Genomic DNA, 27,773 nt, shown 5'->3' with positions numbered 1-27,773 from the left:
AAAAATTAGCCAGGCATGGTAATGTACACCTGTAATCCCAGTTACTCAGGAGGCTGAGGCAGGAGAATTGCTTGAACACGGGAGGCGGAGGTTGTAGTGAGCTGAGATCACGCTATTGCACTCCAGTCTGGGTGACAGAGTCAGACTCTGTCTCAAAAAAAAAAAAAAAGGCTCTCTTCTGCTGTTTTCCGTGCCTCTGAGTCCATTCTTTGTGTTTGGACAAGTAAGTTGGTTTCTCACAAGCCTGATGACCTGGTCTCACATCTCACCTCCCCAGACCAACTTCATCACCCACCTCTATCCCAATGCAGTCCCACTGCCAGCCTCAGCCTCTGACCAGAGTTCCAACAGGGAATGGCCCATCACCTGCCAGCCTCCCCCCCAGCACGTCCCACAGTCCCTCACGTGACATCCACCTCCTGAGCCTGTCATCTCCCCATGTTCCCACTGGCTCCTCCACTTGTATGTCCCATCTCAGCAAGGGCCCCACCACCCATTCAGTACCCAGACACTCCCCACATGCTACCAAGTCCTTGGCTGGGTCCTTGGAAAATGGTCATTCTTCACTCACTCATTCAACAGATACGACCAGTGTGTTTATAGCACAGTGTGGGCCTGCAAGCCCAGTTCACAGTCACACTACCTGGGGTTTGGATTTGGGCTCTACCGGTTTCCAGTTCATGACCTTGGGCAAAGTATTCAACCTCTCTGTGCCTCAGCTTCCTCTGTAAAATGGCGTGGGAAGTCATGCCAACCGCACGTGACTGGGGTTAGGTGAACTGATGGGGCGTGGGGTGCATATTTAATTGTCCAGTAATTATGACAGCTATAGTAATTGACGACATCAACAGTAATGATGACAGCTCCCTTTAAGGGGCAAGTATAAGTGCCTGGTCCCTCTAACTCCTCACCAAGACCCCCAGGGTTCAACTCTGAAATGTCACTTTGCTGGGTGCCTGGCATACAGTAAACATGCATTATTCCGGATAAAAGGAGTCTTGGTTAAAATGAGTTTGGCTTCTGAAAACAGATCCACCAGGCAGCTGGTCTCAAGGTTCTAGTCCCAGACCCAGCAGGTCCACGCCTTCCCTGTCCAGACTGGGACCCAGTGTCCTCCAGTCTGATGAGAGGGCGACACCTGCTGCTGAAAAGCTGGACGTGCAGCCACAGGCCTCCTTTTCCCTTGAGGGTCTCAAACTCTCTCTGCAGCCTTGTCCTTGGGGTCTTCAGGAGAGAGGAAGAAGCATATGTCACCCAGACTGCACTGTATCCTCCTATCTCTAGTCCAAACCATTACTCTCCTTCGTTTGGATTAAGGCTCAACCTCCTGTGCCTCCTCCCCTGCAGGCAGAAGGGTTGGAGGGATCCTTTGCAAAGGTATGTCTGGCCATGATGCTATCTGCTCACAGTTTGCAGTGCTGCCATCTGGGAATAAGATCTAAAGGTCTGGCTGGGCACTGTGGCTCACGCTGTAATTCCAGCACTTTGGGAGGGCAGCAGGGGCATGGTGGGGGACAGATCACTTGAGGTCAGGAGTTCAAGACTAGCCTGGCAAACATGGTGAAACCCTGTCTCTACTGAAAATACAAAAAATTGGCCAGGTGCAGTGGCTCATGCCTGTAATCCCAGCACTTTGGGAGGCTGAGGTGGGCAGATCACCTGAGATCAGGAGTTCAAGACTAGCCTGGCCAACATGGTGAAACCCTGTCTCTACTAAAAATATAACAAATTAGTCAGGTGGGGTGGTGGGTGCCCATAATCCCAGCAACTTGGGAGGCTAAGGCAGGAGAATTGCTTGAATCCAGAAGGCAGAGGTTGCAGTGAGCCGAGATTGCACCATTGCACTCCAGCCTGGTCAAGAGAGCGAGACTTCATCTCCAAAAAAAAAAAAAAACACACACAAAAACTAAAGGTCTTGTTGCAGCATGCCAGGCCTCACGGGATGCAGCTCCTGCCACTTTTCTTCTTGTTTTTTTTTTTTTCTTTAAGACAGCTTTGCTCCATCACCCAGGCTGGAGTGCAATGGCAAGATCTCAGCTCACTGCAACCTCTGCCTTCCAGGTTCAAGCAACTCTCATGTCTCAGCCTCCTGAGTAGCTGGGATTATAGGCACCAGCCACCATGCCTGGTTAATTTTTCCATTTTTAGTAGAGATGGGGTTTCACCAAGTTGGCTAGGCTGGTCTCAAACTCCTGACCTCAGGTGATCCTTTCCCTGCACTGCCAACTCAGCCTCCCAAAGTGCTGGGATTACAGGCGTGAACCCGCGTGCCTGACCTCCTGCCACTTTTCTGATCTGTTTGTTGTGTGTATGTGCATTGCCTGTGTCCCCCAACTAGAGGATAAGCTCTTTCATGGCTGGGCCTCATTGTCTTATTCACTGCTCTATCGCATGGTCTAGACTAGAGCCTGGCATTCAGTGGGTGCCTAATAAATACTTGGTGAGTAAATGAATGAATGATGATTACCCTAGCCTGACAGAATGACAGGTCCTTCTGCCCAGAGCACTCCCCACTTGCTCCCCCACCCCACCCTTTTGTATAGCTTAGTCACTGGTCAGATCTCACTTTAGGCATCACTTCCTGCAGGAAGCCCTCCCTGATCTCCTCTCTCCAGAGTGGGCTGGGTGCCCTCCAGCATCACTCTGTTTTGCCCTCACTGCTGCACTTCTCAGAAGCTATTTATTTGCTTTTTAAAATTTTTTTTATTTTTGAGATCAATTTTCACTCTTGTTGCCCAGGCTGGAGTGCAATGGCATGATCTCAGCTCACTACAACCTCCACCTCCTGGGTTTAAGCGATTCTTTTGCCTCAGCCTCCCTAGTAACTGGGATTACTGGCATGCACCACCTTGCCCGGGTAATTTTGTATTTTGGTTTTTTTTTTTTTTGAGACAGAGTTTCGCTCTTGTTACCCAGGCTGGCGTGCAATGGCGCAATATCAGCTCACGGCAACCTCCGCTTCCTGGGTTCAGGCCATACTCCTGCCTCAGCCTCCTGAGTAGCTGGGATTACAGGCACGCGCCACCATGCCCAGCTAATTTTTTGTATTTTTGGTAGACACGGGGTTTCACCATGTTGACCAGGATGGTCTCGATCTGTTGACCTCGTGATCCACCCGCCTCGGCCTCCCAAAGTGCTGGGATTACAGGCGTGAGCCACCGCGCCCAGCCAATTTTGTATTTTTAATAGAGACAAGGTTTCTCCATGTTGGTCAGGCTGGTCTCAAACTCCGGACCTCAGGTGATCTGACCGCCCCGGACTCCCAAAGTGCTGGGATTACAGCCATGAGTTACCACCCCCGGCCAATTGTCTGCTTTCTTTCTGACTTCCTCCACCCGGCTGTGAGTTCCTTGAGGACAGAGTTACATTTATTCTCTGTGGGTCTCTGTCTAGAAGAGACGGTGCCAGGAGGATATGTACCTTACAATTATGAGCAAGAAGATGAACATCAGGCTTGCCTGAGTGCTAATCTCAACAGTACCAGTCTATGGAACTTTGAGTGCATTCTCTCTGTGCCTCAGCTCTCTAACCTATAAAATGGTCACAAATATAGTGCTCATGTCATTTATCTGACACAGAGTAAATGATCAATACATGTTAAATGTTAGCGGCTGGTATTTGTAGGAACCTAGTAAAATGGCCATCGAATAAATTAATGGCCGGGTACAGTGGCTCACATAATCTGAGCACTTTGGGAAGGTGAGGCGGGAGGAGAGCTTGAGGCAAGGAGTTCAAGACCAGCCTGGGCAGCACAGTGAGACTTCCTCACTACTAAAACACAAAGAAGTTAAGCTGGGCGTAGTGGTGCACCTATAATCTCACCCACTCCAGCCTGGGTGATAGAGTGAGATCCTGTCTCTAAAATAAAATAAATAAATGAAAACTCTGATTTTTATCTGGGAGCCTTGAAACTGACTTCCTTAAATAGGTTGATTTAGGGTTTCACACAACACTGTGCCTCTCTTAGACTTACACACACCCTCACACCCACGCCAGTAACCCCACCTCCTGCTCAGGGAACACGGTTGCCTTGGGGGGAGTGAACCTCCTCCAGCTACCTTTTTTTTTTTAATCCCTAGAGGGCATCTTGGGCCTGGTATGCAGTAGATGTTCAATAAATATCTCTTATTTTAATTAGTTCAAATATGATACTTTATTTCTGAACACCTCCTTCCCTTTTGAGAAGCCAGGTCCCCTTATTTCCCATCTCAGATTCCCAGGTCCCACCTGGACTGCCTTCTGGGATGGAGTCTCCTGGAGCCAATTTCCCTGAGCCTCCCAGCCCCCACTGGCATGCCCTTGAATCTCCCTGTGTGCTGTCCCATGCCTTTGCAGTGACTTACACACTTGCCTCTGAGCCAAGATGGCAGCAAGCCCATCATGCTGGGGCATGCTGACCACCTGCTCTGGCCTGCCCTGGAGTAAGATGACTGCAGGTGGCCCTGGGGAGGGTGGATTTTCTCAGCACTGGCTCCTTCTCATCTTTCACATCATATTTTAATTGTTACCTATGCAGAGAGGCCCTTCCCAAGCACTGTATCAGGAAAGCTCTTCACCCCCATCACTCTCCATCTAGCATCTTGTTTCAGTTCCTGCCCAGCATTCATCACTGTTCAAAATCATCTTCTTTATTTATTTGGTTACTTTATTTATTTGGGGTGGATTCCCTCCACCCCAAAAATACCAGCTCCAAGAAAACCATGGTATCTCCTCAGCACTTAGCAGGGCCTGGCACGTAAAATATGCTCCAGTAATATTTGCTGTATGAATAAGTGAGTCTCTTCAGGTGCAGGTGCCTTACCCTGACTCTGCCACTCGATGGCTGTTTCAGATGCCCCTTAGCAGATCTAATGATCTTTCCTTGGTTCAGGCACAAAAGACTCCTGCTTAGCTGGGGAAGCAGGGCCAGGCCTTGGGAATTGCAGCTCCTGGGCATAGGAGCCTGGCCCTTCCAGCTAATCGGCCTGCCCACAGACACAAGAGGAGAGGGCTTTCAGCGAGTCCTTGACTGTCCCCCAAGTTGAGGACCTCACAGGCATAGCCTTCAAGTGTCTCCCTTTAGCCTCGGGAACTTCCTGGAAGGAAGCTGAGGCTGTAGTCCCTCTGCAGGGCGGCAGGGTGGCCCTGGCCTGGGCAAGGCATCCCCCACTGGAGGGAGTCACCCGAGTCAGATGGGGCCAGTTTTCCCCACAGAACACGATGTAGGTCTTCATTGGTGGGGTGACAAGCCCTCGATTGGGACTGGGGGCTTGGGGTGGTGATGGGGTTGCTGCCAGGGAGAGCTGCTTCCTGTGGGCACAGTCAATAACGAAAGTCAGGTGAGCTGTGGGAACAGTATTCTGGCGCCTGGCCAACTTCCCACCTAGAAGGGAGGAAAAGACCAAAGGTTTGTGTTAGCATAAGCAAGGGACATTTTTTGCCCCCTGAGACAGGGTCTCGCTCTGTCGCCCAGTGAGCATGATTGTGGCTCACTGCAGCCTCAGCCTCGGGGGCTCAAGCAATCCTCCCATCTCAGTCCCCTAAGTAGCTGAGACTACACGCTCATGCCACCATGCCCAGTGAATTTTAATTTTTTTTTTTTTTTTTTTTTTTTGTAGCGATGAGGTTTCCCTATGCTGCCCAGGCTGCTCTCAAACTCCTGGACTCAAGAAATCCTCCTGCCTCAGCCCAATCAGTACTGGGATTACAGGCGTGAGCCATGGTACCTGACTGGGACATGGTTTTGTTAATTCGTTTGTTCATTCATTCTATAGGGTTTAACTGAGTTGGTTGATACACCAACAGAGGAGGACAGTCAGGGTTTAAGCGTCTGGATTTCAGCATTAGAGAGACCTTCAAGTTTCCACTCACTATCCATCCATCTACCTTCCAGGAGCATAGAGTCCAACATGTCAGTGCCTCTCAACTTTGCTGTTCCCATGAGCTGCCTGGGGAGCTTGTTAAAATGCAGAATCTAGTGCAGTGGGGCTGGGGTGGGGCCTGAGATTTGCATTTCTTGCAAGCCCCCCAGGGGATGCCAATTCTGCTGGTCCATAGACCATATTATGAATAGCACAGTCCTCAACCCAAGAGAGGAAGGCCCTGGCCATCTTTCCAGGTGAGGAAACTGAGGCCCAGCTTGCACAAGTGCTGGTGGGTCTCAGGGAGCATCATGATGCTCTTCCCCTCCCCACACAATCTTATCCACAGCCTCAGAGAATTCCATCAGTGCCTGGTGGCATCTGCCCTGGCAAACTCCCACCGAGTTTAGATTTATCTAATCCCAGCCATTAGATTTATCAATGAAGCAGGTATCTGAGCAAGTATATCTGAATGCAAAGCCTGTGCTCTTAAAAAGGTAACTTTTTGAGTTACCCAAAATAACACACACGTCCATTCTTTTAGCTACGTGCTGGGAATCACAGCATGGACTCAGAAAAAAGCTTACATTCTAGCAGGTTGGCTAACACAGGAAATAAAACAAGCCCGCCCTTGGCTTGAGAATGCCGGCAACCTGAGGGAGGTAGCATGTCTGCCATCAAACCCCCGCCCCCAACTGGTCTTTCTGTTTTTTTTTTTTTTTTCCAAGATGGAGTCTTGCACTGTGGCCCAGGCTGGAGTGCAGTGGCGCGATCTCAGCTCACTGCAAACTCCGCTAACTGGGTTCAAGCAATTCTCCTGCCTCAGCCTCCCAAGTAGCTGGGATTATAGGTGCCTGCTACACCACCCAGCTAATTTTTTGTATTTTTAGTAGAGACAGGGTTTCACTATGATGGCCAGGCTGGTCTCAAACTCCTGACCTCACGATCCGCCCGCCTCAGCCTCCTAAAGTGCTGGGATTACAAGCGTGAGGCACCACGCCCAGCCCCCAGCTGGTCTTTCTGTGTGGCTGGGGTAGCTTTGCCACCTCTTACCAGAGCTGGTCTCCAGGCCCGTCTCACAGATGGTGCCTTTCAGGCTGGCTCTCCAGTCCCTGGGGTCTTCTGACGGGGCCATGTCACTACCTCAGTGCTTGCCTATCTCTGGCAGGAGGGGAGCTGTCCTCGGCCGCTCTTCCAGGATGTGGCTCCCCCACTGCGGGACCAGAGCTTTTATACTGACCGGATCTGGATTCTCTGAGTGCATTCCACCAGGAGCCAAAGGAACTGGCCCAGAGCAGTCCGGGGATCGCTTTGATCAACAGGGTTATTGTTGGGTCAGTGGGAGGCAGGCCTCCTGCAGGACAGACCAAACAGACACTATTTCTACCAAGGGCAGCTGCTTCCTGATTTGGGATAGACCTCTGGAACCGTCTCATCCAGCCTCAGTTTCCCAAACTCAGTCATCATCCAGTGATTCCACCAGTTTGATTTTTTTCCCATTTCTAGGAACTGTCTGTAACATTACTTACTTCACATGTCCTTGAAGTCAGTCAACTGTGTTTACTGAAAAAGAAGTGCACTTTTATTTATTTATTTTGAGACAGAGTTTTGCTCTTGTTGCCCAGGCTGGAGTGTAATGGCACAATCTCGGCTCACAGCAACCTCCACCTCCCAGGTTTAAGCAATTCTCCTGCCTCAGCTTCCCAAGTAGCCGGGATTACAGCCATGTGCCACCACACATGACTAATTTTGTATTTTTAGTAGAGATGGAGTTTATCCATGTTGGTCAGGCTGGTCTCAAACTCCTGACCTCAGGTGATCTGCCTGCCTCAGCCTCCCAAAGTGCTAGGATTACAGGCGTGAGCCACCACACCCAGCCGGAAGTGCACTTTATTTTTATTTTATTATTATTATTATTTGAAATGGAGTCTTGCTCTGTTGCCCAGGTTGGAGTGCAGTAGTGTTATCTCAGCTCACTGCAATCTCTGTCTCTGGAAAGTGGGAGGGGGCTTGTTGGAGGCGTCTTGCCCACATCCCCCTCTTGCCTGCACAGCGTGTCCGGTACACACCCACTGAGTGCCTGTCCTGAGGACCAGTGGGCCTACCGTGCTTTCTTAGAGTCCAAGAGGAAGAAGGGGAAGAAAAGGTACAAGCGAAAGGCCCAGGTAGTAGGGTTGGGGGTCCAGGCAGTCCGCCACTACTGACTGCCCAGAGGGTGACTTGGGAGGTCCCCATGCTTCCTTGTTAGTTTCTTCATAGAGACCAGAGGGTGCCTGAGAACTGCATTGTCATCCAGGGCCCAGGTATGGGAGAACTGGTCCTGAAAATGTGCCAATGGGCCAGACCTGGACATCTTCATGAGGCGATCTAGGGAAAGGGTGGGCATCAGGCCGGGAGAGTTCCCTGGGAGGGGTCAGAGCCCATATCCCGTTGCCATCTCCCACTGGGTGGTGCCGGATCCTTTTGTGGCCACCCCAGGCATCCAGATGGGCACCCCCAACCCTACTACGAGGGAGACTTCTGGAGCCTGTGCCTGGGGCTTTCTAGGGGTGGAGGTGGTGGGGCAGGGGGAAGGGCAGCAGAGGAGGCCTTGCATGGCAGGGTGTGGGGCAGGAAATTGGCCAGGGACCAGTTTGCAGTGGCCGCTCCCATCCCACCCCCACCTCCAAACCCACCCCTACCCAACCCTGGTGCAGGGTCAGGCCTGGCCAGGTGTCCCCCGCTTTGGCCTCAGCAGATCACAAGGTGGAAGCCAGCCGCCCGGCAGGCACGCCACTCAAGTCAGTGGTGACCTACAGCTTCTGCTTCATGGAGCGTGGGGCACCCACCCGATAAAGCCCAGACACACCCCACGCCCCTGACCTTGAGGGTGCTAGGAGATGGGGGACCAAGGTCCTGCAGCCCTGTGCATGCATCCTGAAAGGTGGCCTAGGAGTCCTGTGTGCACCCACCCAGGTGGGCCCCAGAAGCCTGAACAGTGGCAGGGAGTGAGACGAAGAGGAAGAGAGAAGTGGAGAAGGAGAGAGAAAGAGATGGGGAGGAGGGAGTGAGATCAAGAGAGAGTGGGAGAGAGACAGAGGAGGCTGAGAGAAAGAGGAGGGAGAGAGACATAAAAGAGAAAGAGACAGAGAGAGAGGTACATGAGCAGGAGGTTGGGTCACTCTTGATCCCAGTTCCCAGTGCAAACTTAGGTCACTATTACCTAACCACACATGCAATAAAGTCTTCTGCCTGCTGCTTATAGCCCCTGAGAACCCCTTCTCCTGGAGAATAAAACCTTTTTTTTTTTTTTTTTTAAGACAGAGTCTCTCTCTGTTGCCCAGGCTGGAGTGCAGTGGCAAGATCTCGGCTCACTGAAACCTCCACCTCCCAGGCAAGCGATTCTTCTGCCTCAGACTCCCGAGTAGCTGGAATTACAGGCGCTCACCACTGCACCCAGATAATTTTTGTATTTTTATTAGAGACTGGCCATAGTGTTGGCCAGTCTGGTCTCAAACCCCTGGCCTCAGGTAATCTGCCTGCCTCGGCCTCCCAAAGTGCTGGGATTATAGGGGTAAGCCACCCGGACAAATAAAACCTTTGACAGCTGCCCTTCCTCACTGGATTTTGGTTGTGTCTTCTGATAAACCACGATGTCTCTTTGTAGAAATATTATTGATAAAGAGCCAGATTTGAGGAGGAGTGTACCTTGAGGCTTTCCAAACGTTCCTCCGCTGAATGTTTTTAAATTAAAGTTGTTTTTTTTTTTTTTTTGAGACAGAGTTTCACTCTTGTTACCCAGGCTGGAGTGCAATGGCGCACTCTCAGCTCACCGAAACCTCCGCCTCCTGGGTTCAGGCAATTCTCCTGCCTTAGCCTCCTGAGTAGCTGGGATTACAGGCACCCGCCACCATGCCCAGCTAATTTTTTGCATTTTTAGTAGAGACGAGGTTTCACCATGTTGACCAGGATGGTCTCGATATCTTGACCTTGTGATCCAACCGCCTCGGCCTCCCAAAGTGCTGGGATTACAGGCGTGAGCCACCGTGCCCGGCCTGAATTAAAGTTTTAAACTCTTTAGTACCTGGATCACTGGCATCACCGGTGCTGATGCGAACTCCCTTTCCTTTCTTTGATTCATTGTTTGAACCTGTTGAGGACTGAACAAATGTGAAGTTGAACTGAATAGTGCCTTCACTCTTGACGGTCACACTCTTGGTAAGTGGATTACACCTATCATAAAGGAGACAGGTCAGAACCACACTCCTTCAGCTGGAGTACCCAAGCCCCGGGAAAACAGGCGTGCAGAGAATGTGGATCCTTGGGATAAATGTGATGTATCTTCCTAAAGAGATTTTAAAAAGTTTTTTTTTGAGGCAGTCTCCCTCCGTCACCCAGGCTGGAGTCCAGTGGCACAATCTCAGCTCACTGTAACCTCTGCTTCCCTGGTTCAAGCGATTCTCCTGCCTCAGCTTCCCAAGTAGCTGGGATTACAGGTGCCTGCTGCCACACCCAGCTAATTTTTGTATTTTGAAGTAGAGATGCGGTTTCACCATGTTGACCAGGCTGGTCTAGAACTCCTGACCTCAAGTGATCCTCCCACCTTGGCCTCCCAAAGTGCTGGGATTACAGGTATCAGCCACCATGCCCGCTGAGAATGAAATTTTAATGTTGAGTAATTTATTATTTTTAAATACATCAATTAATTAAAAAAAACAGACAGGATATACAACAAAATAGGAATTTTTAAAAATATTTTTTTCTTTTTGAGATGGAGTCTCCCCACATTGCCCTGGCTGGAGTACAGTGGTCCGATCTCAGCTCACTGCAACCTCTGCCTCCTTGGTTCAAGTAATTATCTGGCCTCAGCCTACCAAGTACCTGGGATTACAGATGCGTGCCACCACACCTGGCTAATTATTGTATTTTTAATAGAGACGGGGTTTCACCATGTTGTCCAGGCTGGTCTCAAACTCCTGACCTCAAGTGGTCTGCCCCTCTCAGCCTCCCAAAGTGTTGGGATTATAAGCCTGAGCCACTGTGCCTGGCCTGGGCTTTTAAGATTAACCATATGACTTCAAAAGAAAATTAGTTCTTGTACTGAATACTCACGTCTCCTGGAATTTGAATTCACTTGTCTTCCATCAGGGTGTGTGAGTGGAAAAGTTAGGCTGGGCACAGTGGCTCACACCTGTAATCCCAGTACTTTGGGAGGCCGAAGTAGGAGAATCATCTGAGGTCAGGAGTTTGAGACCAGCCTGGCCAACATGGCAAAATCCTGTCTCTACTAAAAATACAAAAATTAGCCTGGCATAGTGGCAGGTGCCTGTATATATGAATGTTTATTGTAATTTTTTTTTTGAGATGGAGTCTTGCTCTGTTACCCAGGCCAGAGTGCAGTGGCTTGATATCGGCTCACTGCAGTCTCCTCTTCCTGGGTTCATGCGGTCCTCCTGCCTCAGCACCCCGAGTAGCAGGGACTATAGGCTCATCTGAGGTCAGGAGTTCTAGACCAGCCTGGCCAACATGACGAAATCCCATCTCTACTAAAAGTACAAAACCCTAGCTGGGCTGTGTTGGTGCATTCCTGTCGTCCCAGCTACTTGGGAGGCTGAGGCACAAGAACTGCTTGAACCCAGGGGGCAGAGGTGGCAGTGAGCCGAGATTACGCCACTGCACTCCAGCCTGGGTGGCAGAGTGAGACCCTATTTCAAAAACAAAACAAAACCAAAAAACCTTTACACAAGTGTTCATTGGAGTATTATTCATAATAGCGAAAGTGAAAATAACCCAAATGTTTACCAGCTGAAAAATGAAGTGTGGTGTATTCATACGATGGAATATGTTTGACAATAAAAAATGCTGAAGTACTGACACGTGCCACAGTGTCACTAAACCTTGAAAATCAAGTGGCCAGGAACAGTGCCTCACACCTGTAATTCCAGCACTTTGGGAGGCTGAGGCTGGTAGATCACTTAAGGTTAGGAGTTCGAGACCAGCCTAGCCAACATAGTGAAACCCATCTCTACTATAAATACAAAAATTAGCCGGGTGTGAAGGTGTGCACCTGTAATCCCAGCTAGTTGGAAGACTGAGGTAGGAGATTTGCTTGAATCCAGGAGCGGGAGGTTGCAGTGAGCTGAGACAGCCGCCAGTGGTACTCCTGCCTCGGTAACAGAGTGAGACCATGTCAGAGTTCTTCTAACTGCTAGAGAAAAAGAAAAACCTTGTGGCAATTGAACACAGTTTATTCTTTAAGGTACGGGTGCATGACTGAACCCTTGACTGGCATGGCCTTAGGTTCTGTCTATAATTTGGGATTTTACTGCCACAGAGTCTGTTCTGTCAGTCTTATTGCCTCTATTTTCACTTTAATACTCATCAGTTGTTACGTCTAAAACACAAATAGGGCCGGGTGTGGTGGCTCACACCTGTAATCCCAGCACTTTTGGAGGCCAAGGTGGGCGGATCACTTGAGGTCAAGAGTTTGAGACCAGCCTGGCCAATGTGGTGAAACTCCATTTCTACTAAAAATACAAAAATTAGCTGGGGATGGTGTTGCCCAACTATAATTTCAGCAACTCGGGAGGCTGGGGCAGGAGAATCTCTTGAACCTGTGAGGCAGAGGTTGCAGTGAGCCAAGATCACGCCACTGCACTGTACTTCAGCCTGGGTGACAGAGCAAGACTATGTCTCAAAGTAAATAAATAAATAAAAACACAAATAGAAGTATGTCAAGGTGTGTTGTATTAGTCTGTTCTTATGCTGCTAAAAGACATACCCAAGACTGGGTACTCTATAAAGGAAGAGATTGAGTTGACTCACAATTCAGTATGACTGGGGAGACCTCAGGAAACTTCCAATCATGGTGGAAAGGGAAGCAAATACATCCTTCTTCACATGGCAGGAGCAAGGAGAAGAATGAGCAAAAGGACGAAAAGCCCCTTATAAAACTATCAGATGGTCCATGCGTGGTGGCTCATACCTGTAATCCCAGAAGCTTGGCAGGCCAAAGCGGGTGGATCACCTGAGGTCAGGAGTTCAAGGCTAACATGGTGAAATTCCATCTCTACTAAAATAGCAGGACTCCTTCTAAAACGAAAACAAAACATCAGATGTCCTGAGAACTCACTCTTATTCACCATCCTGAGAACAGCAGCATGGGGATAATCACCGCCATGGTTCAATTACCTCCCACTGGACCCCTCCCACAGCACATGAGGATTATGGAAACTACAATTCAAGATGAGATTTGCGTGAGAACACAGCCAAACCATATCACGTGTCTAACCTCCCACCCTGTTGTAGCTGGGAACTCAGTCTCTAAGGTTTTTCTGGGATCTCCTTAGCCAAGAGGAGGTTCATTCAGTCAGTGGGGGACTTGGGATTTTATTTTTAGTTTACAGTGGAGTAATGATGGATTTGTCCTTCTGTGACTGGCTTATTTCACATAGCACAATGTCCTTAGGGTTTATCATTGTTGTCCAACATTGCAGGATTTCCTTTTTAAAGGCTGAATAATATTCCATATTATGTATATACCATATTTTGTTTAAACATTCGTCTGTCAATGAACTCTTGGTTGGGTTGTTTCTACATTTTGGCTACTGTAAATAAATGCTGCAATGAACATTGGAGTGCAGATATCTCTTCAAGGTCCTGATTTCAATTTTTTTAATTTTATTTTATGTTTTGGGGTACATGTGAAGAACATGCAAGATAGTTGCATAGGTACACACGTTGCAGTGTGATTGCTGCCTTCCTGCCCTTCACCTATATCTGGCATTTCTCCCCATGCTATCTCTCCCCAACTCCCCAGCCCCTGCTGTCCCTCCCTTATTCCCCCTAACAGACCCCAGTGTGTAGTGCTCCCTTCCCTGTGTCCATGTGTTGTTATGGTTCAACACCCGCCTATGAGTGAGAACATGCAGTATTTCACTTCCTGTTCTTGTGTCAGTTTGCTGAGAATGATGGCCTCTAGGTTCATCCATGTCCCTACAAAGGACACGAACTCATCATTTTTGATGGCTGCATAATATTCCATAGTGTATATGTGCCACATTTTCCCTGTCCAATCTATGATCGATGGGCATTTGGGTTGGTTCCAGGTCTTTGCTATTGTAAACAGTGCTGCAATGAACATTCGTGTGCATGTGTCCTTATAGTAGAACGATTTATAATCCTTTGGATATATACCCAGAAATGGGATTACTGGGTCAAATGGAATTTCTATTTCTAGATCCTTGAGGAATCGCTACACTGTCTTCCACAATGGTTGAACTAATTTACACTCCCACCAGCAGTGTAAAAGTGTTCCTATTTCTCCACATCCTCTCCAGCATCTGCTGTCTCCAGATTTTTTAATGATTGCCATTCTAACTGGCGTGAGATGGTATCTCAATGTAGTTTTGATTTGCATCTCTCTAATGACGAGTGATGATGAGCATTTTTTCATATGTTTGTTGGCCTCATGTATGTCTTCTTTTGTAAAGTGTCTATTCATATCCTTTGCCCATTTTTGAATGGGCTTGTTTTTTTCTTGTCAATCTGTTTTAGTTCTTTGTAAATTCTGGATATCAGCCCTTTGTCAGATGAATAAACTGAAAAAATTTTTTCCCATTCTGTTGATTGCCGATTCACTCTAATGACTGTTTCGTTTGCTGTGCAGAAGCTGTGGAGTTTGATTAGGTCCCATTTGTCTATTTTCACTTTTGTTGCCAATGCTTTTGGTGTTTTGGTCATGAAGGCCTTGCCTATGCCTATGTCCTGAATGGTTTTGCCCAGATTTTCTTCTAGGGTTTTTATGGTGCCATGTCTTATGTTTAAGTCTTTCATCCATCTGGAGTTAATTTTAGTGTAAGGTGTCAGGAAGAGGTCCAGTTTTTGCTTTCTGCACATAGCTAGCCAGTTTTCCCAACACCATTTATTAAACAGGGAATCCTTTCCCCATTGCTTGTTTTTGTCAGGTTTGTCAAAGATTGGATGGTTGTAGATATGTTGTGTTGCCTCCGAGGCCTCTGTTCTGTTCCATTGGTCTATATCTCTGTTTTGGTACCAGTACCATGCTGTTTTGATTACTGTAGCCTTGTAATATAGTTTGAAGTCTGGTAATGTGATGCCTCCCACTATGTTCTTTTTGCTTAGAATTGACTTGGCTATGTGGGCTCTCTTTTGGTTCCATATGAAGTTTAAGGTGGTTTTTTCCAGTTCTGTGAAGAAGGTCATTGGTAGCTTGATGGGGATAGCATTGAATCTGTAAGTTACTTTGGACAGTATGGCCATTTTCACGATATTGATTCTTCCTAACCATGAACATGGAATGTTTCTCCATCTGTTTGTGTCCTCACTTGTTTTGTTGAGCAGTGGTTTGTAGTTCTCCTTGAAGAGGTCCTTTATGTTCCTTGTTAGTTGTATTCCTAGGTATTTTATTCTCTTTGTAGCAATTGTGAATGGCAGTTCATTCTTGATTTGGCTCTCTTTAAGTCTGTTATTGGTGTATGGGAATGCTTGTGATTTTTGCACATTGATTTTGTATCCTGAGACTTTGCTGAAGTTGCTTATCAGTTTCAGGAGATTTTGGGCTGAGACGATGGGGTCTTCGAGATATACAATCATGTCATCTGCAAATAGGGACAATTTGGCTTCCTCCTTTCCTATTTGAATACCTTTTATTTATTTTTCTTGCCTGATTGCTCTGGCTAGAACTTCCAGTACTATATTGAATAGGACTGGTGAGAGAGGGCATCCTTGTCTAGTGCCAGATTTCAAAGGGAATGCTTCCAGTTTTTGCCCATTCAGTATGATATTGGCTGTTGGTCTGTCATAAATAGCTTTTATTATTTTGAGATACGTTCCATCAATACTGAGTTTATTGAGGGTTTTTAGCATAAAGGGCCATTGAATTTTGTCAAAGGCCTTCTCTGCATCAATTGAGATAATCATGTGGTTTTTGTTTTTGGTTCTATTTATGTGGTGAATTACATTTATAGATTTGTGTATGTTGAACCAGCCTTGCATCCCCGGGATGAATCCTACTTGATCATGGTGGATAAGCTTTTTGATGTGCTGTTGCAATCGGCTTGCCAGTATTTTATTGAAGATTTTTGCATCTATGTTCATCATGAATATTGGCCTGAAGTTTTCTTTTCTTGTTGAGTCTCTGCCGGGTTTTGGTAGCAGGATGATGTTGGTCTCATAAAATTATTTGGGAAGGATTCCCTCTTTTTGGATTATTTGAAATGGTTTCAGAAGGAATGGTACCAGTTCCTCTTTGTGTGTCTGGTAGAATTTGGCTGTGAACCCGTCTGGACCTGGGCTTTTTTTGTGTGTTAGGCTCTTAATTGCTGCCTCAACTTCAGATTTTGTTATTGTTCTATTCAGGGTTTCAACTTCTTCCTGGTTTAGGCTTGGGAGGAGGCAGTGTCCAGGAATTTATCCATTTCTTCCAGGTTTACTAGTTTATGTGCATAGAGTTGTTTGTAATAATCTCTGATGATGGTTTGAATTTCTGTGGAATCTGTGGTGATATCCCCTTTATCATTTTTTATTGCATCTATTTGGTTATTCTCTCTTTTCTTTTTTATTAATCTGGCTAGTGGTCTGTCTATTTTGTCGATTTTTTCAAAAAACCAGCTCCTGGATTTATTGATTTTTTTGAAGGGTTTTTTGTGTCTGTATCTCCTTCAGTTCTGCTCTGATCTTAGTTACTTCTTGTCTTCTGCTAGGTTTTGAGTTTTTTTTATCTTGCTCCTCTACCTCTTTCAATTTTGACGATAGGGTGTCAATTTTGGATCTCTCCTTGCTTCTCATGAGGGCACTTATTGCTATATATTTTCCTCTAGAGAATGCTTTAAATGTGTCCCAGAGATTCTGGTATGTTGTGTCTTCGCTCTCGTTGGTTTTGAAGAACATCTTTATTTCTGCCTTCATTTCATTGTTTATCCAGTCAACATTCAAGAGCCGGTGGAACAGGGGTTCCAGTAGCATCTGTGAGCTGGATGAGTCATAATTGTTTATTACTGTTTATCTCGAGGCAGGTACTCTTCTAACTGCTAGAGAAAAAGAAAAAAGGGAACACTTTTACACTGCTAGTGGGAATGTAAACTGGAGAAGATTGGTCAGGGTGGTGGGAAAAATTATAGGAAAGACTCAGACCTTCTTGGAAGGCTGGGAGGTTTTCAAAAGCTTTGGGAAAGGGTTATGGCTGAAGGCAGCCTAATCCTCTTACCTTGAGCTAATGGCAGAGGGCAGATAACAAGAAAGTGCAAAGGAATTTATCTAGATAAATTTGTTTATCTATTTCTCTGGAAACCAACCTTTGATCATCAGGGCGCAGGACTAACCCCTACTGGGGAGGGGGTCTACAATGTTAATTACCTGCAAATGGTGTTTGCTCCAAGCCTTTGTCATTAAATTTGTACTAAATAAATGCGAGTTCTCCAGCTGCTTATTGGGGGCCTCACTTTCTCCTCGGCTGTGCTGAGCCCTGCGTCCAGCCGCACTCACAGGCAAAAAACCTGTGTCTGCGTACTCCGTACATCCATCACTCGGCCGGAGTCTGTGAGACAGACTTGACTGTAAACTAGTACAACCATTATGGAAAACAGTATGGAGATTCCTTAAAGAACTAAAAGTAAATCTGCCATTAGATCCAGCAATCCCACTAGGGGGTATCTACCCAGAGGAAAAGAAGTCACTATATGAAGAAGACACTTCCACACACATGCTTATAGCAGCACATTTCATAATTACAAAAATATGGAACCAGCTCAAATGCCCATCAATGTATGAGTGGATAATAAAAATGCGGTATATATATAACACAGAATACTACTCAGCCATAAAAAAGGAATGAAATAATGGCCTTTGCAGCCACCTGAATGGAGTTACAGACCATTGTTCTAAATGAAGTAACTCAGGAATGGAAAACCAAATATCATATGTTCTCACTTATAAGTGGGAGGTAAGCCATGAGGATACAAAGGCATAAGAATGATACAATGGACTTTGGGAACTTGGGGGAAAGGATGGGATGGGGTGAGGGATAAAAGACTACACATTGGGGGTCAGGCACAGTGGCTCATGCCTGTAATCCCAGCACTTTGGGAGGCTGAGGCGGGCAGATCACCTGAGGTCAGGAGTTTGAGACCAGCCTCACCAATATGGAGAAACCCCATCTCTACTAAAAATACAAAATTAGCTGGGCATGGTAGCGCATGCCTGTAATCCCAGCTACTCGGGAGGTTGTGGTGAGCTGGTGAGCTAAGATCATGCCATTGCACTCCAGCCTTGGCAACGAGAGAGAAACTCTGTCTCAAAAAAGAGACTACATATTGGGTACAATGTACACTGTTCAGGTCATGGGTCCCCCAAAATCTCAGAAATCAGCAAAAGAACTTATCCATGTAACCAAATACCACCTGTTCCCCAAAAACTACTGAAGTAAAAATTATAAAGAATGGGTGAAGTTAACCAGGTGTGGGTGCATATGCCTGTAGTCCCAGCTACTGAGGAGATGGATCATTGCTTGAGCCCAGGGGTTTCAGTCCAGCCTGGGCAACACAGCCAGACCCCGTCAAAAGGGAAGGAAAGAGGGAAGGAGGGAAGGAGGGAGGGAGGAAGGAAATACAAGAAGGGGCAAACTCAACTGCTGGGCTTTTTGTTTCTCTTGCCATTGTGAAGGCAGGAGTGAGTTGCCAGATTGGCATATGTTGCAGTCCTATTGAAGGCTAGTGGTCATGAATCTGTAGGGACAGTCTCCCCATTGGATACTTTCTCTGGCTGTGCTTGGCTGTTTGGGAACAAGCAAAGAGAAAAGGTGCAGTTGGAGTCACACAGGGTTGGTATTCTTACCAAATCCGTGTGACAAAAAGACAAGGGAGCAAAAGAGCTTTCGCTAGTGGCAAGAGTGTTGTTAAAATTATGGATTATGGGCCGGGCGCGGTGGCTCACGCCTATAATCCTAGCACTTTGGGAGGCCAAGGCGGGTGGATCATGAGGTCAAGAGATCGAGACCATCCTGGTCAACAAGAAACCCTGTCTCTACTAAAAATACAAAAATTAGCTGGGCATGGTAGTGCACGCCTGTAGTCCCAGCTACACGGGAGGCTGAGGCAGGAGAATTACTTGAACCCAGAAGGTGGAGGTTGCAGTGAGCCGAGATCGTGCCATTGCACTCCAGTCTGGGTAACAACAGCGAAACTCCGTCTCAAAAAAAAAAAAAAGTTATGGATTATGGAAAATAAACAGCTCTAGAAGAAAGGAGAAAGCCCTCAGACGGTGAGAAAGTGGAGAAGTCAGTGACCTAAAGGTACCAAAAAGATAGAATAGGGGCCACAGAGGGGCCGTGCACGTCTGCGGACACTTTTGTTTTCAGACACCTTTATTCACATCCAAGATAATCCTGGATCTGCCTAAACAGGGAGGGGGATAATGGTTGGTCTAGAAGATTAAACACAATTAGGATCTGCTGCTTTGGAGCCACAAATAGATTTACATCTCCGCTCCACCACTTACAAGATATATGTGACCATGCGCGGCAATTCATTTACACTTTTTGAGTCTGTTTTCCCTTTTTTAAAATTAGGAGAATAATCTTATAATTGGTGTGAGGATTTAAAGAGATAATGCAAGTAAAGCGTTTAACACAGTGCCTGGCACACAGTAAGAGCTGAACACATGATGTTACTGTTATATTTGGAAGAGAAACCAAGGCAGGGGTACAATGAGGACAATTCTCAGCGCAGTACTGTAAGGTAGAACTTTTGGATAGCTAGGCGCATGCGTCTGTTTAATGGCGCTCGTCTAGCGAGGGCGCTGCGCATGCGCCGGAAGTTGCAACCGGGAAGCCTGCGAGGTCGGTTCCGCCCGACTCTAACATGGCGGCGCCCTTTGTCTGCTCTGAAGTACCGTCCCCGGCCTTCTCGCGGCCGTGATGCACTTCCCTTTGCGGTGGGGTCTGGGACATGGCAGGTGAGGGTCAACAAGCGCCCGGGGCCGGGGAAGTCCCGGAAGCCAGGGAGGAGGCGGCGGAGGATGGGGCGCGGCGGGACGCCGGGGACGGTTGTGTGGGGGAGGGGAGGGAAGTGGAATGGGACGCGAACCGGGGCTGAGGGGACACCACCAGGCGGGAGATTGTGGGGTGGTGGCGCGGGGGGCGTCGCTGGGCTGGCGGGCGGGGAGTGGGCGGCCGGAGCGACCGCCCGGGCGAGGGGGCGCGAGTCATCTCCCGGGCTGGGTGACACCCCAGCTGGTAGCATCTCCGCCCCCGCCGCCCGGCTGTCACCGCCCCTTGACCCCGCGCGCTTTCGAGGGTGGGCGTTCTGCGGCCGCGAGGGAGCGCGGGGCCCGGCAGCCGTCGGCCGGCCGGGGCGGGAGGGCGCGGGGCTGCAAGGGCCTTGGAGGAGCTGACAGGAGGCCAGCGCTGTCCTTGTATAAAATTATTTCATTCATTCATTCGTCCTACAGACGGTGGTTTAGCACCTGATAGATGCAGAGGCTAGAGAGAGAGTGATGCGGATGGACTGGATCCTGGAGTAGTGGTTAGGAGTGTGAACAGTGGAGCCTTAAGCACTTTTGGCTCTTTCTCTCTGCCTGGGTTTACTCATCCTTTAAGCAGAGATGTTAATAAAATCTGCCTCCTAAGATTGTAATAAAGGGGAAATGAGATTCCTAGAACACTTTTGGGCACAAAGTAAATGCTGTGCGTTTGTTGCTGTGATTAGTTGTATCCTAATCGTCACCCAGAGCTCAGAGACCCATGTGGGAGACATACAGGTAAATCAGCAATTCTGATACTGCTGTGAGGGCAGAAAGCCCTCTCTACTCTGGAGCACAGAGTAGAGACACTTCCCTCAGTCTAGGGGGAATCCTAGGAGGCTTCTGTCCCCCAGAAAGCTAAGACCTAAGGGGGAGAGAGAGAGATTAGGCTAAAGAAGCAGGCTGGGCCGGGTGAGGTGGCTCACGCCTGCAATTCCAGCACTTTGGGAGGCCGAGGCGGGCAGATCACTTGAGGTCAGGAGTTCGAGACTAGCCTGGCCAACATAGTGAAACCCCCATCTCTACTAAAAACACAAAAATTAGCCAGTGTGATTGTATGTACCTGTAGTCCAGCTGCTTGGGAGGCTGAGACAGGAGAATCGATTGAACCCGGGAGACAGAGGTTGCGGTGAACTGAGTTGGCGCTGTTGACTCCAACCTGGGCGACAGAGCGAGACACCGTCTCAAAAATAAAAAGAGAAGTAGGCTGTGGTCTGGTCTTAAGGAACATTGTAAACCTAGTTAAGGACTTTAAGTTTTAGATTAATGGGAAGCCATTTAAGAATCAGATTTGTGGCTAGGTGTGGTGGCTTACTCTGTAATTCCAGCACTTTGGGAGGCCAAGGTGGGATGATCACTTGAGCCCAGGAGTTTGAGACAAGCCTGGGCAACATGGCAAGGCTCCATCTTTATAGAAAAAAAAAAATAGCTGGGCATGGTGGAGCATGCCTCTGGTCCCAGCACTTGGAAGGCTGAGGTGGGAGGATTCTTTTATATCCAGCCTGAAATAAAAGAATCAGATTTTTTTTAGACAAAGTCTTGCTCTGTCACCTAGGCTGGAGTGCAGTGGCAGCATAATCATAGTTCACTGCAGCCTCGACCTGAACTCAAGCAATCCTGCTGCCTCAGCCTCCCAGCTAGCTGGGACTACAGGCATGCACCACAACACCTAGCTAATTTAAAAAATTTTTAGTACAGATGAGCTCTCACTATGTTGTCCAGACTGGTCTCAAATTCTTGGCCTCAAATAATCCTCCCACCTCAGCCTCCCAAAGTACTGGGATTATACGCATGTGTAACCATGTCTGGCCAAGAATTAGATTTGTGGATTAGGAAGATCACTCTGGCTAAGTGAAGAATGTATCAAAGGGAGTGGGCCTGTAGGCCAATTAAGAGACTGCTAGGATAATCCAAGTGAGGGCCGGGCACGGTGGCTCATGCCTGTAATCCCAGCACTTTGGGAGGCCGAGGCAAGCGGATCACGAGGTCAAGAGATGGAGACCATCCTGGGCCAACATGGTGAAACCCAGTCTCTATTAAAATAAATTACCTGGGTGTGGTGGCCTGTGCCTATAGTCTCAGCTACTCAGGTGACTGAGGCAGGAGAATCACTTGAACCTGGGAGGTGGAGGTTGCAGTGAGCCGAGATCACACCACTGCACTCCACCCTGGCAACAGAGTGAGACTCCATCCCAAAAAAATTAATAATAATCCAAGTGAGAAATGAGGGTGTGAGTTAGAGGCAGAGTGTGAGGAAAGATGGTTTTGAAGATAGAATTGACACAATGAGTTCGATGAGAGTTAGGGGCAGGGAGGAGTCAGGATCACCCCAATTTTTGGCTGATGAGTGTTGGATGCTGCTCCATGTGACAGGGAGCAGGACGGGGACCAGATATGTGGGAGGGCAGATATGTTTAGTTTTGAACATGTTGGAGTTGGATGCCTACCTGTAAAACATTGAAGTACACTGGCTCAGCGGTGATCTAGTAGCTGTCACCATCAAAGGTCACTGAAGTCATGGGAGGCGATGAGCTCACCTAAGGAAGGGTATGCAGTGAGAAACAAAGTGCCCAGGTATCCCAGAGCAGTGCCAGTGCAGCAGTAATGCTTGGGCACAAGCCTTGTCATTTTTTGCTTATCAACCTTGTGTCCTGTCTCTCATTGAGCAGGAGTTCTTGAGAGCAGGGCCTGAGGCTAAGTCTGTGCATCTTTGTGTCCCAGTGCCAGAATGTTGTCTGGCACGGAGCAGGCCATTTATTCAGCACTTCCTTGGGCTGGGCCCTGTGCTCAGCACTCTGTATTTCTCTCTGTTTGATTGATGTGTGAAAGGGCAGCTCTGAGGGAGCAGGTACCCTTCAGGTTCTCATCAGATTTTCTTCTTGGGTGTCATTGATTCAGGTAATGAGCTGGAGGAGGGGAGCCAAGCTGGAGTTTACACAGGCAAACTGTCAGAAGAGAGTAGCCTGGGCTACTTGGAAATCTGAGGTATGTCTGTAATACTCAGGGATGAAACAAACCAGTTCAGTTTGTCCTTCTTCTCTCTAGACTCAACGTGATTCAAATCATTCTTTCCTGATAGCTTTTTCTTCAGAATTATACAGTAATGACAAAAATCCCTGTTACAGTTTGGTTGGGCAGTCGTTGATATTACTATGATTGTTTTACCTACAGAGACCAGAGTGGGTAATCACTGGGCAATGCTTACACCTTTAGATAGGTGAAATCTAAAATGCTCCAACAAAGTAATCCAAAATACAGTGGCGGAAACAGAAGTTTATTCCTTTCTCCTTAACATTCTGGAAGTATGCCATCCAGAGCTGGTAGAACAGTTTGCTCTGTTCTGTGAATCATCTGGGAGCAAGGTTCTTTTGATAATGTGGCTTTTCTTGCTCAAACTTGGGCTTCCGTCTCATGGTCTAAGCTGGCTGCTGTAGCTCCTGCCAACATGTATGATCTCCGTAGGGCAAAAAGGGAAACAGAGCAGCGAGCACACACTCATTCCTTTTAAGGTTCTAATGTTTAAGGAGACATTTTTGTACAACATGGTTCCCAAACATAAGCCACTTCCTGCATCTGATGCACAGCTAAAGAATAGATTGTGGGTGGTTCAGTGCTGGAGAAAAAGCTGGCTGAGAAAACGTGCTCTGTCCCGAGTCTGTTTGGATTACTGTTGTGATCCCTGCCTGAGGGGAGGTCCACTGAGTCCCCAAGGCAGGCTACTCTGGCTTTGCATAGGTTTACAGTACGTGGGCCCAGGGAGGGCAGGCTTGTTTATCCATTCATTGTACCCAGCGTGTGTCAGGCATTGTGCTGGGTGCTAGGGATGCTGACACGAGTAAGAGTGAATCCTGGGAGCAGGTGCACCATGCAATGCACAAAATACCTTGAAGGGCTGGTTGAGGGTGTGTGCACGCAGGGAGGATGGACTGTGGCTGGAAGGCCTTCCTGAGGGGGGAAGAGGTAGTGAATGGCATTTTTTGGACTGATGACTGTAAAGGTCCCCTTGGACAGAGAGAGGCAACCAGGACTCTGGAGTCAGGTGTGGGTCTGTCCTCCTGTTGAGTGGCTCTGTGCCTGACAGTCACTTCCTTCTGAAACTGTGTTCCAAAGAGGGGAAAAAAAACCTTCATGACTATTAATTTTCCTAATCACAAGATTAACTTCTGACACATGAGACAGCAAGCCCTTTTACTCAGTTCCATCGCTGAGCCTCACTTTCCTCATCTGTAAAATAGGGATGACAACAGCTACCTCACAGAATTGTTTGGAGAAGGACGTGACATCAGGCAGGTAATTCAGAGTTTGCTGCGTAGTACGGTGGTCCCCAATCTTTTCATTTTTTTCCTTCCTTTTTTTTTTTTTAGCAATATATATGCATTTTATATATATAATTATATAAATATAGGGAAGATTTTCCCCCCTTCCCAAAAATGTGTCTTAGTGTTTGATTTTTTTGTTTCATATGCAGAGAAGAGGGAATTTCAGCATTTTTACATTTTAGCAAACACATTTGATTTCTGGCTTTCTGGTGCAGTAATGCCATGGCAATCCCTTCTGGTGCCAAAGGCTCCCACTCTTACAAGGAAGTTGTGAACGCTCGTTTCTTGGGAGGTGAGGCCAGCCCCACATGACCTTCTCTTGCGTCCCTCTGCTCCACCATGATGCGTAAATACTTAGACTTTTTGTTTTCCTCCAGTGAATCATTAGACATTAAAAATGGAACAACAAAGTCACAAAGGGCCACATGCTTTTCACTATAAAGCATTCTCCTTCTCTAGCTTGCTATCACAGTGCAGACTGCTTGAATATGCTCAGGAGATTTAGTCAATATTGTCTGTATTTGGTTATAGAAAAGGGTCTCTTGGCCGGGGGCAGTGGCTCACACCTATAATCCTAGCACTTTGGGAGGCCGAGGCGTGTGGATCCCAAGGTCAGGAGTTCAAGACCATCCTGGCTAACATGGTGAAACCCCGTCTCTACTAAAAATATAAGAAATTAGCTGGGCATGGTGGCACATGCCTATAGTCCCAGCTACTCGGGAAGCTGAGGTAGGAGAATCGCTCGAACCGGGAGGTGGAGGTTTCAGTCAGCCGAGATCACGCCACTTTCCTCCAGCCTGGAGGACAGAACGAGACTCCGTCTCAAAAAAAAAAAGCCTCTCCTTTTCTTTTTTTTTTTTTCAAAATCCAAAGTGCATAGTGAGAGCAAATCAAAGCATTTTTTTTTCCTTCTCAGCATCAGTTTCATCTGAGCACCTTCCCATGTGAGGCTGCTCAAATGTCTCGCCTTTGTCCTCCCCACCCTCCAAAAATAAAAAATAATAAGCGAGTCAAGGAATTTAGACATTTATCAGCCTGGTAAACAAACTTTGCGGCAAATAGAAGTCCTACTATTGTAAAGAAAATTGATGCCGGGCGTGGTGGCTCATGACTGTCATCCCAGCACTTTGGGAGGCTGAGGTGGGTGGATCCCCTGAGGTCAGGAGTTCAAGACCAGCCTGACCAATATGGTGAAACCCCATCTTTAAAAAAAAATTTTGATAAGACAAAAAGTACATATGCTGTCCCAACTACTGTGTTTGTTGGGTAATTTATAAGGTTTACCTCTGACTTCATTGTTGTTTTGTTTTGTTTCCAGTTTTTTAACATCATTTATTGCTAACATGAATTCAAAGCAAGTATACAGTTTTTTGATACTAAAATCAGGAACTCATGACATGATTGCCATCATAAAGTCTTAATCTTCAGAGAACAACATTTCCGTGAGGTAGGCCTGAAGACACTGAGATTCTGCCAGTTTTTGAGGTGGTCCATACAAGTAGCGTAGGCACTGCTGTTACTTTCAAGTTTTTTCTGAAGCCATTCTTTGGATCGTTCCAATAAGGCTTGTCTCCTACTTGGCAGTGGATGAACACTCATCCTTCACTAACGTGCTTCAGCCCCTCTTGTACAACTGGTTCAGCCTGCACGCAGTCGGGCACTAGCTTTTCCCTCCGGCTTCCTTAGAACCCGTAAAGGAGGTGAAAATGGTCTTGCCGTTGTGCTGTTCCACGGCCCGGTTGAACTCCTCGAAGCCAGGCACACTCACATCCTCGTAGTGGGCCATTGGCACAACGTGGAACTGCCGCTAGAGGAGTGCATGTCTGGCCGCCGTGGGCAGGACCATGTGGGCCTTGTTTTGTTTGGTTTTTTGAGACAGACTTTCACTCTTGTTGCCCAGGCTGGAGTGCAGTGGCGTGATGTTGGCTCACTACATCCTCAGCCTCCCAGGTTCAAGTGATTCTCCTGACTCAGTCTCCCCAGTAGCTGAGATTACAGGCATGCACCACCATGCCTGGCTAATTTTGTATTTTTAGTAAAGACAAGGTTTTACTATATTGGTCAGGCTGGTCTCGAACTCCTGACCTCAGGTGATTCACCCGCCTTGGACTCCCAGAGTGCTGGGATTACAAGCATGAGCCACCGTGCCCAGCCTACCTCTGATTTCATTGATGTAAAATCCTATTGGAAATATTAGGGCAGCCATACAGAAAAGGATGATTCCAGTGAATGCTATCCATTGAGCACATTTTGTAGCTTCTCTTCCCCAGTGGGAAGCCACCAGCAAACCACATGTGACAGTCAATGAAATGATTCCCATGATGATAAAAAAATGATGTGGTGACCCACTCCGGGGGAAGCCCGGGAGAGATGCACATCCTGTCTCGTCCGTGGATTGTTTGGCACTGTCACATGAGGCCCACGGTGAGTGCTCCCACTGACTCCCCAGTGTTGAGCCAGTCTGGGTTGGTGATGCTGGTGATGGTGAAGATATCAGCAGCCAGAAAGAGATGTCCTGAGATAATGGTCAATTTATCCAATCGCCCCACTCTGCTTCCCCAACCCTCCGAGCCCCGGGCAGGCAGTGGCCTCACACCTCCTGCCCCATGGACGGCCTCCAGGATCTGGAGTCCCTGTGCCACTGCCTCATGCCCCCTCAGCCCCCATGCCCAGGTCCAGCAGCTGTGGCATGGCCTGCATCCCCCAACCTTTTTGGCATCAGGGACTGGTCTTGCAGGAGACAGTTTTTCCATGAACAGGGGGTTAAAGGTAGAAGGTGGTTTCAGGTTGACTCAAACACATTACATTTACTATACACTTTCTTTCTATTGTTATTACATAATAATATATAATGAAATAATTCCACAACTCACCATAATGTAGAATCAGGGGAGCGCTGAGCTTGTTTTCCTGCAACCAGATGGTCCCATTTAGGGGTGATGGGAGACAGTGACAGATTATCAGGCATTAGATTCTCGTGAGAAGCATGCAGCCTAGATCCTTCACCTGCGCAGTTCACAATAGGGCCTTGCTCCTATGAGAATCTGATGCCTCCGATGCTGATCTGACAGGAGGTGGAACTCAGGCGGTAATGGCGAGGGAGCGATGGGGAGCGGCTGTAAATACAGATGAAGCATCATCGCTCACTCGCCTGCCGCTCACCTGCTGTGCGGCCCGGTTCCTAACAGGCCATGGACAGTAGTGGTCTATGGCCCAGGGGTCGGGGACCCCTGGTATAGTGGACATTTATGAAATGTTACTTGCCTCCTGCTGCAAGATACAGGATGGTTGGAAGCTGGGGGCCAGTCAGGATGGAAGCCAAGGAAGGCCCAAACCTGTGGGGAGGCCAGGTTGCCGTCCTGTCCCGTGGCAGGGACCATGCCATCTAGGTTGTGCATGGATGGTCGAGGATTGCTCTGTGCCCCCTGTTTTCTGTGAGAGTTCCCCCAAGCTTTCTAATTAAAGTCATCAAACCTTGGATTTTCAGAGACCATATCCTGAGAGATTTGATAAGGGGTATTTTGAGGATTCTGTTTGCCAGTTTAATTCCTTCAAGTTCACATGCCTCTGAGAAGCCTTTTCTGAGCCTTTCCCAGAT

The 27,773-nt window shown here is 47.7% G+C and overlaps 2 protein-coding genes, 1 long non-coding RNA gene and 1 pseudogene across 19 annotated transcripts in view; 1 reads left to right on the top strand and 3 right to left on the bottom strand.

Annotated features, from left to right (window-relative positions):
• Nucleotides 1-4,624: 4,624 nt before the first annotated feature.
• SRARP (steroid receptor associated and regulated protein) lies at nucleotides 4,625-7,043 on the bottom strand. The gene is made up of 2 exons (XM_017975068.5): nucleotides 6,894-7,043; nucleotides 4,625-5,362 (listed from the first exon to the last, which is right to left on the bottom strand). The coding sequence occupies exons 1-2, from the start codon at nucleotides 6,973-6,975 to the stop codon at nucleotides 4,956-4,958; spliced, it is 489 nt and encodes a 162-aa protein (XP_017830557.1). The 5' UTR covers nucleotides 6,976-7,043; the 3' UTR covers nucleotides 4,625-4,955.
• Nucleotides 7,044-9,920: 2,877 nt separating this feature from the next.
• Nucleotides 9,921-27,174, bottom strand: LOC144576938 (uncharacterized). Its single transcript, XR_013519810.1, has 5 exons — nucleotides 27,049-27,174; nucleotides 22,304-22,393; nucleotides 20,920-21,015; nucleotides 12,805-12,911; nucleotides 9,921-10,052 (listed from the first exon to the last, which is right to left on the bottom strand). It is a non-coding gene; the product is annotated as an uncharacterized LOC144576938 (long non-coding RNA).
• Nucleotides 19,672-27,773, top strand: part of ZBTB17 (zinc finger and BTB domain containing 17) — a 35,947-nt gene continuing 27,845 nt past the window's right edge. For 11 of the 17 annotated variants that reach the window (XM_078330454.1, XM_078330447.1, XM_078330444.1 and 8 more), the window contains exons 1-2: nucleotides 19,672-19,790; nucleotides 22,755-22,841. Coding sequence is in view for 2 of the 17 variants with exons in the window: in XM_009000468.5 (XP_008998716.1) it covers nucleotides 19,784-19,790 (7 nt within the window). In the remaining 15 variants the exon portion in view is untranslated. The remainder of the gene's footprint in view (nucleotides 19,791-22,754; nucleotides 22,842-27,773) is intronic. The other 6 variants (XM_009000470.5, XM_009000468.5, XM_002750318.6 and 3 more) reach the window with 1 other exon arrangement.
• On the bottom strand, nucleotides 25,495-26,081 carry LOC144576937 (thioredoxin domain-containing protein 17 pseudogene; annotated as a pseudogene).

The sequence above is a fragment of the Callithrix jacchus genome, chromosome 7, assembly GCF_049354715.1.
Source record: "Callithrix jacchus isolate 240 chromosome 7, calJac240_pri, whole genome shotgun sequence".
NCBI classification, from domain to species: domain Eukaryota; kingdom Metazoa; phylum Chordata; class Mammalia; order Primates; family Cebidae; genus Callithrix; species Callithrix jacchus.
The sequence above is the reverse complement of the archived record's forward strand: the minus strand, read 5'-3'. Positions and strand labels throughout refer to the sequence as shown.